This window comes from Colobus angolensis, unplaced genomic scaffold, assembly GCF_000951035.1.
Source record: "Colobus angolensis palliatus isolate OR3802 unplaced genomic scaffold, Cang.pa_1.0 Scaffold47, whole genome shotgun sequence".
Taxonomy (NCBI): Eukaryota; Metazoa; Chordata; class Mammalia; order Primates; family Cercopithecidae; genus Colobus; species Colobus angolensis.
In genome coordinates this window covers 3,662,122-3,675,425 of record NW_012118154.1, presented here as the reverse complement: position 1 = coordinate 3,675,425, position 13,304 = coordinate 3,662,122, and the positions used below count along the sequence as shown (strand labels likewise).

The 13,304-nt window shown below is 45.8% G+C and overlaps 1 protein-coding gene across 1 annotated transcript in view; it reads left to right on the top strand.

The window, feature by feature from the left end:
- Positions 1-13,304, top strand: part of FXR2 (fragile X mental retardation, autosomal homolog 2) — a 27,484-nt gene that overhangs the window by 2,073 nt on the left and 12,107 nt on the right. The window contains exons 2-7 of the mRNA XM_011958544.1: positions 6,859-6,911; positions 7,271-7,364; positions 10,081-10,152; positions 10,256-10,404; positions 10,818-10,911; positions 12,261-12,377. Coding sequence (XP_011813934.1) covers positions 6,859-6,911; positions 7,271-7,364; positions 10,081-10,152; positions 10,256-10,404; positions 10,818-10,911; positions 12,261-12,377 — 579 coding nt within the window. The remainder of the gene's footprint in view (positions 1-6,858; positions 6,912-7,270; positions 7,365-10,080; positions 10,153-10,255; positions 10,405-10,817; positions 10,912-12,260; positions 12,378-13,304) is intronic.

Genomic DNA, 13,304 nt, shown 5'->3' with positions numbered 1-13,304 from the left:
TTTTTTTAGTAGAGACGGGGTTTCACCGTGTTAGCCAGGATGGTCTCGATCTCCTGACCTCGTGATCCGCCTGTCTCGGCCTCCCAAAGTGCTGGGTTTACAGGTTTGAGCCACCGCGCCCGGCCTGTAGTCATTTTTTACTTACTCTTCATACTTACCCATTTTTGCCTTACTTCCCTCATCAGATTTCTTTCTGTGTGGTGACTTTGGGTACCCATGTCTAACTTACTGTCTCAATTCAAGTTTTTGGCTTTTTCTCCTAATATTTCTGTATTCCTGTGTAATCCCCAGGAATCACCTAATTCCCTGTCTAGCTGAAAGAAGCTCCCTGCTGATCTCTTTTGTCATTTTCTGCATACTTGCCTAACTCTTGGGACTTTTTCTTCTAGCCTGCCTCCATAGCATTTCTGTTTCTTTTGGCAAAAGTCTCTAATTCCTTTCTGCTTTTGATAGAGCACATTTGTCTCTCATATCCTTTTCCCCAAACTTGCACTACCTTTGTTAAAATACGCTTCCTAAAGTGGTCCTACCTGTTTCCCTCGGTGTCTTTTCCTTCATCTGGGTCCTTACCACCCCAAAATTCTGAGTTCCAAGAAAAGTGATTCTTAAGTTGAGTCCAAGATCAAGATATGATGTTTGCTTTGTTCTAGGAAGCATAGGAGCCCTGCACAGCTGGGAAAGATTGGTATCCAGTTCAAGTGAACTGTATGAGATGGCTGGGAAGGGACACGTTTTCTGTTCCACATATAAGTGTCCACCAGAAAGTCTCTCTGAATCTTTTCCCTTTCTCCTGTGCACTGTGGGCAATGATAGACTTGAGTACATGGGGACCAGGATACTCTGATTCAGAGAGTGGAGTCTGGGGTTGAGCTGAAAGCCAGGTAATGTGGTAATGTGGATCTGGGCAGGTTAGCATTTTCTGCCCCGTTCCTGAGTTAAAAACCACAAATCCCTAAATTCAGGCTAATCTTCCACTCTCAGTACCCTATAGATACTTATCCGTTTTGACCTTGCTGCTGATTTAATATTCATGACTCAGCAAACTTGGGATGGGTCAGGGAGTATTTACACTGCTTCTGGAATTGTACATTGGGAAGGTCCCTTTCTTCTCTCTCAGAATTGGGCCCTGTTGTCAGTTTTCTTTTCTTTCTTTTCTTTTTTTTTTTTAATTTGAGACAGGGTCTCCTTTTGTCATCCAGGCTGGAGTACAGTGGCATGATGTCATCTCACTGCAGCCTCTGCCTCCTGGGTTCAAGCGATTCTCCAGCCTCAGCCTCCCAAGTAGCTGGGATTACAGGTGTGCAACACCATGCCTGGCTAATTTTTGTATTTTCAGTAGAGATGGGGTTTCGCCATGTTGGCCAGGCTGATTTCTGACTCCTGACCTCAAGTGATTCGCCCGCCTTGCCCTCCCAAGTGCTGGGATTACAGGTGTGAACCACCATGTCCTCCCATCAGTTAGTTTTCTTAAAGGATAAAATGTTAGATCTGGGATCCAAGTTATTTTGTAGCTATCCCAACATTAAGTTTGTCAGAACTTACTCTTTTTTTCTGTTTTTTTTCGTGTTAGACTGGCATCCGTAACAAGGTTTGAGGGAGGCACACATCACACGTGAGCTTGAAACCTCAGTCATCATGCTTAAGATGTACAAAATGATCTAATGTATTTTATTCTTTAAGTTGTACTCTCCCAAATGAAGTATTCACCTTCCAGCGTGCAATCATCCTACTCCGAACCTCACCTGGATATCTTAATCCCCATTCCTTTCTTAATCAATGTGGCATCCTCAGCTTCAGTACTTGGTTTTTACTCAGACTGTTCCTGCTCTTCTCCTAGAACCCCCTCCTTTGCTTTGGGAGTCTAGAACTAGATGACAGTCAAAGTGGGGACCCATTTTATATCTTCTAATTTGAGGAAACCAAAGTACCTAGGAACCTGGGGCTCGCTCTTGCTCTACTGGCTTGGTGCCAGGCTCCAGAAGCCAAAGCCAGGTGATGCTGTGGCCACTGAATCAAGTCATCCTTTGGATCTAGGTGGCTCCCTGACACATTCCACCCATCTGCTTTTGCCTTCCCCTGCTTATTTTCACAATGAGCATAGACTGAGCAGAACTTGGGGCTCACTTTCCACCACTGATACCCTTGGAGAAAAAAACTAGTATGGGATGAATGGGTGGAATTTAGGAGCAGAGACAGGATTGGAATATGAAGTTGGGAACAGAGCTAGTTTTGGAGACTAATTGAAGGGAAAAGACCCTGGAAGTATAAGGGTTAAGTGAGATTTGGTTGAACTACCGAGTGATGTGAGAGATTACTCCATTCTGAGCTTTGCATTTCTGCCTTGGAAGTCATGGTAGCTGGAGAAGCTAGGGTAGTATTGCTCCTCGCCCTGGGGCCAAGCCGAACATGGTGGAGGATAATTGGATTACACCATAGGCATAGCCTTTGTGAATATATCTAGGAGTAGAAATCTCTTCACAAAAGCAGTAGGTTAGTGATTGTCATCTGTCTCTTTTCCACTTCTTTCTGTCAGTGTAACTCCTGCCTTGATAAACTACTTCTAAGACTTGGAGTAGACATTTTGGGTAAAGAATTGGATAAAGTCAGCTGAAGAGGCTGGTCGGAATAATTCTAGAAATCCAGACGACCCTACAGCCTCTGCCTCTTGGCTTCAAGTGATACTCATGTCTCAGCCACCGTGAATAGCTGAGGTTACAGCCATGTGCCACCACGCTTGGCTAATTTATATTTGTGTGTGTGTGTGTGTGTGTGTGTATATATATATATAGAGAGAGAGAGAGAGAGAGAGAGAGAGTGAGAGTTTGTTTTTTTTTTGTAGCGATGGAGTTTTGCCATATTGGCCAGACTGGTCTCGAACGCCTGACCTCAGCTGATCTGCCGGCCTCAGCCTCCCAGTGTTGGGATTACAGGGAAAAGAAGAGGGAATGGTTAAAATATTAGTGGTTGTGGGAGGAGGGAGGACACCTGAGCAGGAGCTAAGGGAAGAACCCAAAAGAGAAGAGGGACCCAGGCAAGTAGAAGTAAAAGTGCCTCAGAAGACTTGAATGGAGAACAGTAGGAGTTGGCATTAAACCTGAATGAATATGTTCATAACTCAGGTTCTTTTTTTAAAAAAGGAAAAAAATCTGAATGAAGAGTAGAAAAAACATTTCTGGAGAAGAGAATGTCACAGAAAGAGAAAGCATGGGTAAAAAAAGAGGCCAGGAAGTACCAGTAGTAATTAAAGCCTTGGGCAGTAGTAAGGCTCTAAGAAAGAACATTCAGTCAAGAATGATCTTGACTGACTGCAGCCTCTATAGCAAGACATATCCCTAAAGACGAGAAAGGTGGCTTGTATGAAGAGCAAAATGCAGGCTTAGATTTTCCCATCATAAGGAAATAGCAATCTGGTAAGTGTTTATGATTGATTAGTTCTGTGAGGTGGGAGCTGTGCATTTGCCAAGGGCATTTTTGGTGTTTTCTCTTCTAAGCTTAGCCTTTATCCCTCGCAGCAAAGCTCATGAATAGTTCTTGTGTATTAGCCTTTTGAAACCTCTACTTCTTTTATTTATTTATTTTTATTTATTTATTTATTTTTTGAGTCAGGGTCTTGCTCTGTTGCCCAAGCTGTGGACTGCAGTGGTGTGATCACAGCTCACTACAGCCTCAACGTCCCTGGCTCAAGTGATCCTCCCACCTCAGCCTCCTGAATAGCTGGGACTACAGGCACAAGCCATCATACCCTGCTAATTTTTAAATTTTTTGCAGTGATGGGTTCTCCCTGTGTTGTCCAGGCTCTCTTATTTTTTAAAAAAACATGTTTATTGAGGTGAAATTGACATACAACAAGGTGGACATATTTGAAGTGTGCCATTTGTTAAGTTTTGACATATATATAACTGAAACCATCACTGCAATCAAAAGAATGAACATTTCTGTCCCTCCCAAAAGTCCTCCATCAACTACCAATCTTCTTTCTGTCATTATACATTAAATTGCGCTTCCTGATTTTTGACAGAAATGAAAAGGCAGTTCAATTCAGCTGAGAAAGGATAGTCTTTTCTTCTTTTCTTTTTTTTTTAAAGGCAGAGTTTTGCTCTGTTGTCTAGGCTGCAGTGTGATGGCATGATCTTGACTGACTTCAGCCTCTGCCTTCTGGCTTCAAGTGATTTTCATGCCTCAACCACCCTGAATAGCTGAGATTATAGCCATGTGCCACCACGCCTGGCTAATTTATATATTAGTGGTAGCAGTAGTAGTAGTAGCAGCAGCAGCTATGGGGTTTTGCCATATTGGCCAGACTAGTCTCGAACTCCTGGCCTCAGCTGATCTGTCAGCCTTGGCCTCCCAGTGTTGGGATTACAGGTGTGAGCTACCACCCCCGGCCAGAAAGAACTGTTTGTCTTTTCAACAAACAGTGCTGGAACAAGATATCTGTAGTTAAAAAAATGGGCTGGGCACAGTGGTCATGCCTGTAATTCCAACATTCTTGGAGGCTAAGGTGGGTGTGTTGCTTGAGTCCAGGAGTTTAAGACCAGCCTGGGCAACACAGCGAAACCCCGTCTCTATTAAAAAAATTTTTTTTAATTTAAAAATATGTTTTAGGCTCAAGCCTGTAATCTCAGCACTTTGGGAGGCCAAGATGGGCGGATCACGAGGTCAGGAGATCGAGACCATCCTGGCTAACATGGTGAAACCCTGTCTCTACTAAAAAATACAAAAAACTAGCAGGGCGAGGTGGCGGACGCCTGTAGTCCCAGCTACTCAGGAGGCGGAGGCAGGAGAGTGGCGTAAACCTGGGAGGCGGAGCTTGCAGTGAGCTGAGATCCGGCCACTGCACTCCAGCCTGGGCGACACAGCGAGACTCTGTCTCAAAAAAAAAATAAATAAATAAAAATATGTTTTAAAAAAAGAGGCCAGGCACAGTGATTCATACCTGTAATCCCAGCACTTTGGAAGGCTGAGGCAGGTGGATCACCAGAGGTCAGGAGTTTGAGACCAATCTGACCAGTGTGGAGAAACCCTGTCTCTACTAAAAATACAAAATTAGCCAAGCTTGGTGGCAGATGCCTGTAATCCCAGCTACTTGGGAGGCCGAGGCAGAATTGCTTGAACCTGGGAGGCAGAGGTTGCGGTGAGCCAAAGTTGCACCATTGCACTCCATCCTGGGCGACAAGAGCGAAACTCTGTCTCAAAAAAAAAAAATACAAATTTAAAAATTTAAAAAACATTGATCAATACCTCATCTTATATATAAAACTTAATTCAAAATGGATTATAGGGCTGGGCACAGTGGCTCACACCTGTAATCCCAGCTTTGGGAGGCCGAGGCGGGTGGATCAACTGAGGTCAGGAGTTCGAGACCAGCCTGGCCAACATGGTAAAACCCCATCTCTACTAAAAATATGAAAAATTAGCCTGGTATGGTGGCGGTTGCCTGTAACCTCAGCTACTTGAGAGGCTGAGTCAGGAGAATTGCTTGAACCTGGAGGGGTGGATGTTGCAGTGGGCCAAGAGATTGTGCCGTTGCACTCCAGCCTGGGTGACAGAGCGAGACTCTGTCTAAAAATAAAGGAGTATAGATGTAAATGTAAAACAAAAAACTAAAAGTTTAAGAAGAAGACATAAGAGAAAAATCTTTGTGGCCTTGGATTAGGCAAAGATTTCTTTCTCTTTTTTCTTTTTTTTGAGATGGAGTTTTGCTCTTGTCGCTCAGCTGGAGTACAATGGCACGATCTTGGTTCACTGCAACCTCTGACTCTCAGGTTCAGGTGATTCTCTTTCCTCAGCCTCCCAAGTAGCTGGGATTACAGGCATGCACTACCATGCCTGGCTAAGTTTTGTATTTTTAGTAGAGATGGGGTTTCACCATGTTGGCCAGGCTGGTCTCGAACTCCTGACCTCAGATGATCTGCCTGCCTCGTCCTCCCAAAGTGCTGGGATTACAGGTGTGAGCCACTGTGCCTAGCCTGGGCAAAGATTTCTTAGATATGAAACCAAAAGCACAGTTGATAAAATAATAAATTCATAAGCTAGACCTTTTTCAAAATTAGAAATCCCTAATTGTATGTGACAAATAGGGAGAAGGTAGAAAAATTGGGAGCACAGGGGTGAACGCATGGCTTTGGCCTCCTTAGTGAGGACATAGACCACAGGAGATGGATCAGCTGTTCAGTCATCCCTGTTACTCTTGTCATAATATCAAGTTTGGAGTCTTCCATAAATTTTGTTATCCTTTATAAATTTTCAGTGTCATTCTAGATTCAGTTCTAGTATTAAGAAACTCTGATGTATTTTAAGTCTTAATTTTTCCTTCTGTAAATTGTGTTCATCACAATTTTGAACTTGTCTAGTGTTCTGATTATTGTCTTAGGACCCATGCATCAGGGCAGCGAGTCTGCTCAGATCTCTTGCTGTATTACGGAGGTAGGCCCTTCTCTCTCTTGACAGATCCTCATGTCCTCTAGGTGTTCCAGGACAGCCTCACACTGTCTCATGGGATATTCTTAGCCTTGCTGAATGTTGTTGGTATTTTAATTGAACTCTGGCAGGCTGCTCAGCACAACAGGAGGCAGACAGATAGGGAGGCCCCTGTGGGAGCCTGAGTAGATCACTGGTTTCCAGGCTGTTCTGATGCAGGTGGTACATACACTTCTCCATGACATTATAATTTCCTTTCTCTGTCTGACTGCCCATATTCTTTCCCCAGTGCAGCCTTTCAGGCTCCTTCATTACACCACTTATGTCCGTATCTAAAACTTAAGTTTAAGGGTTTGTGGTGTCTCTGTTCCCTTGGTGGCTAAGGTGGAAGTAAAAGGTCATTTTATATTTTTTACTTTTTTCTAAAATCCATTCTAGGGCTTTGTGAAGGATGTCCATGAAGACTCTGTCACCATCTTCTTTGAAAACAAGTAAGACCTTGGGAATAGAGAATCCAGCATACTAGGTCCTAGAAGGAGAGTGGAGAAGAGGGGGCGGCTGAGTCCTATGAGGCATGTAATAGGTGGGGAGAGCTGAGGGTTTGGGTGGGAAACTTACATGGATCCCAGGAGAGGAAAGGGCTGAGAATTTGGTGAGGGTGGGGGCGTTTGGCCCAGTATTTAGAGTCTAGAAAGAGATGGATGGCACCACTATGGAGCAGGGCCTGGGGGTTAGCCTCTAATTATCCAGATAAGTGGGAATCGCCCAGCTGAGGCAATAACCCTATTGTAAAGAAATGGGCAACCATATCAGTCAGAGTAGCTTTTTCATGTTCTTGTTTCTCTTACAGCTGGCAGAGTGAGAGACAAATTCCTTTTGGAGATGTCCGACTACCACCTCCAGCTGACTATAATAAGGAGATCACAGAAGGGGATGAAGTGGAGGTAAGGGCTGTGGAGTACACCCTTTCTAAATGTCACTTTTTCCCAGGATTCTAGGCTTTTCTCTGGTTGATTCATATTCCTTCCTCCCCAACTAAGCCATATCCAGCCACTAAGCCATTTCCATAGGCTACATGCCTGTGGAAATGTAAAATGCAGCAGTTCCCCTTTCATCACTGTTATGATCAGCCAAACTCTCAGGGACATCCCCAGTTTCAGGGGATTTGCCTTCCATTTGTGGTAACAGCATCTAAAATCCAGTGTGCTCTCTTTTTTTTTTTTTTTTTTGAGATGGAGTCTTGCTCTGTTGCCCAGGCTGGAGTGCAGTGGTGCGATCTCGGCTTACTGCAACCTCCGCCTCTCGGTTTCAAGCAATTCTTCCACCTCAGCCTCCCAAGTAGCTGGGATTACAGGCACTCGCCATCATGCCTGGCTAATTTTTGTATTTTTGCAGAGATGAGGTTTTACCATGTTGGCCAGGCTAGTCTTGAACTTCTGACCTCGGGTTATCCACCCACCTCGGCCTCCCAAAGTGCTGGGATTACAGTGATGAGCCACTATGCCCTGCCATCCTCTGATTTTTAATTAGTTCCTTCCTCTGGTTTCCTGTATCCTTGGTTTAAGATGCATCCCAGGCTGGATGCAGTGGCTCACACCTGAAATCCCAGCACTTTGAGACCAAGGAGGGCAGATCACCTGAGGTTGGGAGTTCAAGACCAGCCTGGCCAATATGGTGAAATCCCATCTCTACTAAAAATACAAGAAACTAGCTGGGCGTGGTGGCGGGCGCCTGTAATCCCAGCTACTTGGGAGGCTGAGGGAGGAGAATCGCTTAAAACTGGGAAGTGAAGGTTGCAGTGAGCTGAGATTACGCCATTACACTCCAGCCTGAGCACCAAGAGCAAAACTTCGTCTCAAAAAAAAAAAAAGAAAGAAAGAAAGAAAAAGATGCATCCCAAATAATCTTTTTTTTTTTTTTTTTTTTTTTGAGATGGAGTCTTGCTCTGTCGCCCAGGCTGGAGTGCAGTGACCGGATCTCAGCTCACTGCAAGCTCCGCCTCCCGGGTTTACGCCATTCTCCTGCCTCAGCCTCCCGAGTAGCTGGGACTACAGGCGCCCTCCACCATGCCCAGCTAATTTTTTTTTGGTATTTTTAGTGGAGACAGGGTTTCATCATGTTAGCCAGGATGGTCTCGATCTCCTGATCCACCCGCCTCAGCCTCCCAAAGTGCTGGGATTACAGGCGTGAGCCACCGCGCCTGGCCAATTTTTATGTTTTTAGTAGAGATGGGGTTTCACTCTGTTGGCCAGGCTGGTCTTGAACTCCTGACCTTGTGATCTGCCTGCATTGGCCTCCCAAGGTGCTGGGATTACAGGTGTGAACCACCACGCCTGGCCATCCCAAATATCTTGTTGGTTTTTTTTTTTTTTGAGACAAGTTTTCATTCTGTTGCCCGTGCTGAAGTGCAGTGGTGCAATCATAGCTCACTGCTCACTGCTCAGGCTCAACCTCCCAGGCTCAAGTGATCCTCCCATTTTGGCCTCCTGAGTAGTTAGGACTGCAGGAGTGCACCACCACAACTGCCTCTTTTTTGTTTTCTTTTTGGGACAGTGTCTTGCTCTGTCGCCCAGTGCAGTGGTAAGGTCTTGGCTCACTGCAACCTCCGCCTCCCGGGTTCAAGCAATTCTCCTGCCTCAGCCTCCCAAGTAGCTGGGATTACAGGCACCTGCCACCATGCCTGGCTAATTTTTGTATTTTTAGTAAGAGATGGGGTTTCACTCTGTTGGCCAGGCTGGTCTTGAACTCCTGACCTTGTGATCTGCCTGCATTGGCCTCCCAAGGTGCTGGGATTACAGGTGTGAACCACCACGCCTGGCCATCCCAAATATCTTGTTGGTTTTTTTTTTTTTGAGACAAGTTTTCATTCTGTTGCCCGTGCTGAAGTGCAGTGGTGCAATCATAGCTCACTGCTCACTGCTCAGGCTCAACCTCCCAGGCTCAAGTGATCCTCCCATTTTGGCCTCCTGAGTAGTTAGGACTGCAGGAGTGCACCACCACAACTGCCTCTTTTTTGTTTTCTTTTTGGGACAGTGTCTTGCTCTATCACCTAGGCTGGAGTGCAGTGCTACGATCTCAGCTCACTACAACCTCTGCCTCCTAGGTTCAAGTGATTCTCTTGCCTCAGCCTCTTGAGTAGCTGGAAGTACAGGCATGTGCCACCACACCTGGCTAATTTTTGTATTTTTAGTAGAGGTGGGGTTCTACTATTTTGGCCAGGCTGGTCTTGAACTCCTGACCTCAGGTGATCAGCCCACCTCAGCCAAAGTGCTGGGATTGTGGGCGTAAGCCACTATGCTTGGCCTCTTGTTTTTTTGTTGTTTTTTTTTTGGTGGAGATGGGGTCTCACTATGTTGCCGTTGCCCAGACCATTCTTGAGAACTCGTGTGCTCAAGAGATCCTCCTACCTTGGCCTCCCAAAGTGCTGGGATTATAGGCGTGAGCCACTGTGTCTAGTAACCCCAAATATCTTAATGGTTATTCTATTGTTTACGTTGCCTAAGCTGGTCTTGAACTCCTGGGCATAAGCATTCCTTTTGCCTCAGCCTCCCAAAGCACTGAGATTACGGGTGTGAGCCCCACCATGCCTGGCCTCCTCCTCCCTTTCTTGATACTTTTGGGTGGTCTTCAATATCTCTTTGATTCTCTACTTTTCTTTAGGTTTATTCTCGAGCCAATGAACAGGAACCTTGTGGCTGGTGGCTGGCCCGGGTGCGGATGATGAAGGGAGATGTGAGTGACTGGGAATGCCTTTGGAGAACTACTGAAACAAATATTTTATTCTTAGAAAGTTGCTCAGGTCATCCACAACTTCTCCTTTTTTACCATATGCCAGTTCTATGTTATTGAATATGCTGCCTGTGATGCCACCTACAATGAAATTGTTACCCTGGAGCGACTTCGGCCAGTTAATCCCAATCCCCTTGCAACCAAAGGCAGCTTCTTCAAGGTTACCATGGCTGTGCCCGAGGATCTGAGAGAAGCGTGAGTGTTAAGGATGGTGGGAATGAGGGCCCTCTTTACAGCCCTAATCTCTGGCTTTATTTCTTCCAGGCATCACTCCCACTTTGCAGTTTTCTCTGTTGTTCCCCTGGCCCTCTAGAGCCCTTCTTGCTAAGAAGACACTCCTTTTATTTTCCCATCCTTGTTCTTTAACTGTGGTCCCTCTTCTTTTCTTATGCACTCAGCCCTGCTCCTCTGATTTTTTTTTTTTTTAATAGAGACAGGGTCTCACTATGTTGCTCATGCTAATCTTGAACTCCTGACCTCAAGTGATCATCTTGCCCTAGCCTCCCAGAGTGCTGGGATTACAGGTGCAAACCACCATGCTCGGCCTCCCCAGAGCCCTTCACTGTACTCTCTGTATTCTGCCCTCTGAGTACTTTTTTCCTCTGCAGCTGCTCCAATGAAAACGTCCATAAAGAGTTCAAGAAAGCCCTGGGAGCCAACTGCATCTTTCTCAACATCACAAACAGTGAGCTCTTCATTCTGGTGAGTTTATTCTGCCTGAATTTCACATAAGCCCTTTGAACATTTTTTCTTTTTCCTCTTTTAACCCCTTTGCAGAAAGGAAAGGGCTTAAATGTGCTTATATTTATTTGTCAGAGAGGACTGTGTTGCTGCTGACTCCTACAGGCCGAGGTAGCCCTACCTTTTTTTTTCTTTTTTTTGAAACGGAGTCTCACTCTTGTTGCCCAGGCTGGAGAACAATGGCACAATCTCGGCTCACTGCAACCTCCGCCTCCCGGGTTCAAGCAATTCTCCTGCCTCAGCCTCCCGAGTAGCTGGGATTACAGGCGTGTGCCACCACACCCGGCTAGTTTTTTGTATTTTTTAGTAGAGACGGGGTTTCACTGTGTTAGCCAGGATGGTCTCGATCTCCTGACCTCGTGATCCGCCCATCTCGGCCTCCCAAAGTGCTGGGATTACAGGCTTGAGCCACCGCGCCCGGCCTTTTTTTTTGTATTTTTAGTAGAGACAGGATTTCACCATCTTGGCCAGGCTGGTCTTGAACTCCTGATCTTGTGATCCACCCGTCTCGGCCTCCCAAGTTCTTGGATTACAGGCATAAGCCACCGCACCCGACATGCCCAGCTAATTTTTGTATTTTTAGTAGAAACAAGGTTTCGCCATATTGGTCAGGCTAGTCTTGAACTCCTGACCTCATGATCCGCCCACCTCAGCCTCTCAAAGTGCTGGGATTACAGGCGTGAGTTACCATGCCTGGCCTCTGACCTTTTTTTTTAAACCTGATAATCATGTTGCCATCTGGGTTGGAGACCCTCTCTTGATACTTGGACTTTCAGTAATAGAGTATGTAGCTCTCACCTTATGCTTGCTGTTTGCTTTCTCTCTAAACCATTGTCCTTCAGTACCCGGATGGTCAGCCTTTGTGGGACTGACAATGAGTCTCCTCCTTCCTAGCGTCATTTCTTTTTTTTTTTTTTTGAAGACGGAGTATTGCTCTGTCACCAGGCTAGAATGCAGTGGCACAGTCTCAACTCACTGCAACCTCCGACTCCTGGGTTCAAGCGATTCTACTGCCTCAGCCTCTGGAGTAGCTGGAATTATAGGCATGCACCACCACGCCTGGCTAATTTTTGTATTTTTAGTAGATACAGGGTCTCACCCTGTTGGCCAGTCTGGTCTTGAACTCCTGACCTCGTGATCCGCCTCCCTCAGCCTCCCAAAGTGCTGGCATGAGCCACCGCGCCCGGCCTGCTAGCTTCATTTCTCAACCCTTTTACCGGGATTTAGGCATCCTGATTTCTAGTCCCTGGCTCTCCCTCAGTGTTTATTCCAAGCCAGTTTTAATGACTTTCCCACTGGTTTTCTCGCAGTCAACCACAGAAGCCCCTGTGAAGCGAGCATCTCTGCTGGGTGATATGCATTTCCGAAGCCTGCGCACCAAACTGCTACTTATGTCCCGCAATGAAGAAGCTACCAAGCACCTAGAGGTAACTTTTAGCTCCTTTTCCTCCTGCTGAAGGTATTGCCTTCCTCCCTTCCTACCCTGTCCTCCATCCATGCTCTTGTGTTTACAGAACAAAGACTAAGGCTTTTTCTGGGCAATTAAACCTGGTTCAGCTATTTTATCTCAGACTACTCCAGATGACAGAGCTCTATCATGTTATAGTGCAATTATTTTCAAATTTCTTTTCACCAATTTTTTTAAATTTTTTTGAGACAGAGTCTCGCTCTGTCGCCTAGGCTGGAGTGCAGTGACACGATCTCTGCTCACTGCAACCCCCACCTCCTGTGTTTAAGCAATTCTCATGCCTCAGCCTTCTGAGTAGCTGGGATTACAGGCGTGCGCCACCACACCCGGCTAAGTTTTGTATGATTAGTGGAAATGGGATTTTGCCATGTTGCCCAAGCTGGTCTCGAACTCCTGACCTCATGTGATCCACCCACCTCGGCCTCCCAAAGTGCTGGGATTACAGGCGTGAGCCACCACACCTAGCCGATGGCATCCTTTTTGATGAAATTAAATGTTACTTGGAACCACAGTGCATAAAATAATCACTCAGAGCAGCTCTGTCTGAAAGTGGAAAGTGGACATGGCTCTTACCTCCACCAACACCCCCAAATCACCTGTGGAAACCAAACTACTTTGCAGGATATATTTGAGAACCATTTGGACACTGGGCATACCACTGGACTTGGAATGCTAAGTCTTGTCAAATAATTGTCTTTTGGCGAATAATTTCATTACGCTGAGATTTATCTTCATCTGTGCCAGTGAGGTCGGTAGGCTAGAGTGTTTATTTTTTTATTTTTTTTTATTTTTTATTTTTTTTTTGAGGCAGAGTCTTGCTCTGTCGCCCGGACTGGAGTGCAGTGGCCGGATCTCAGCTCACTGCAAGCTCCGCCTCCCGGGTTTA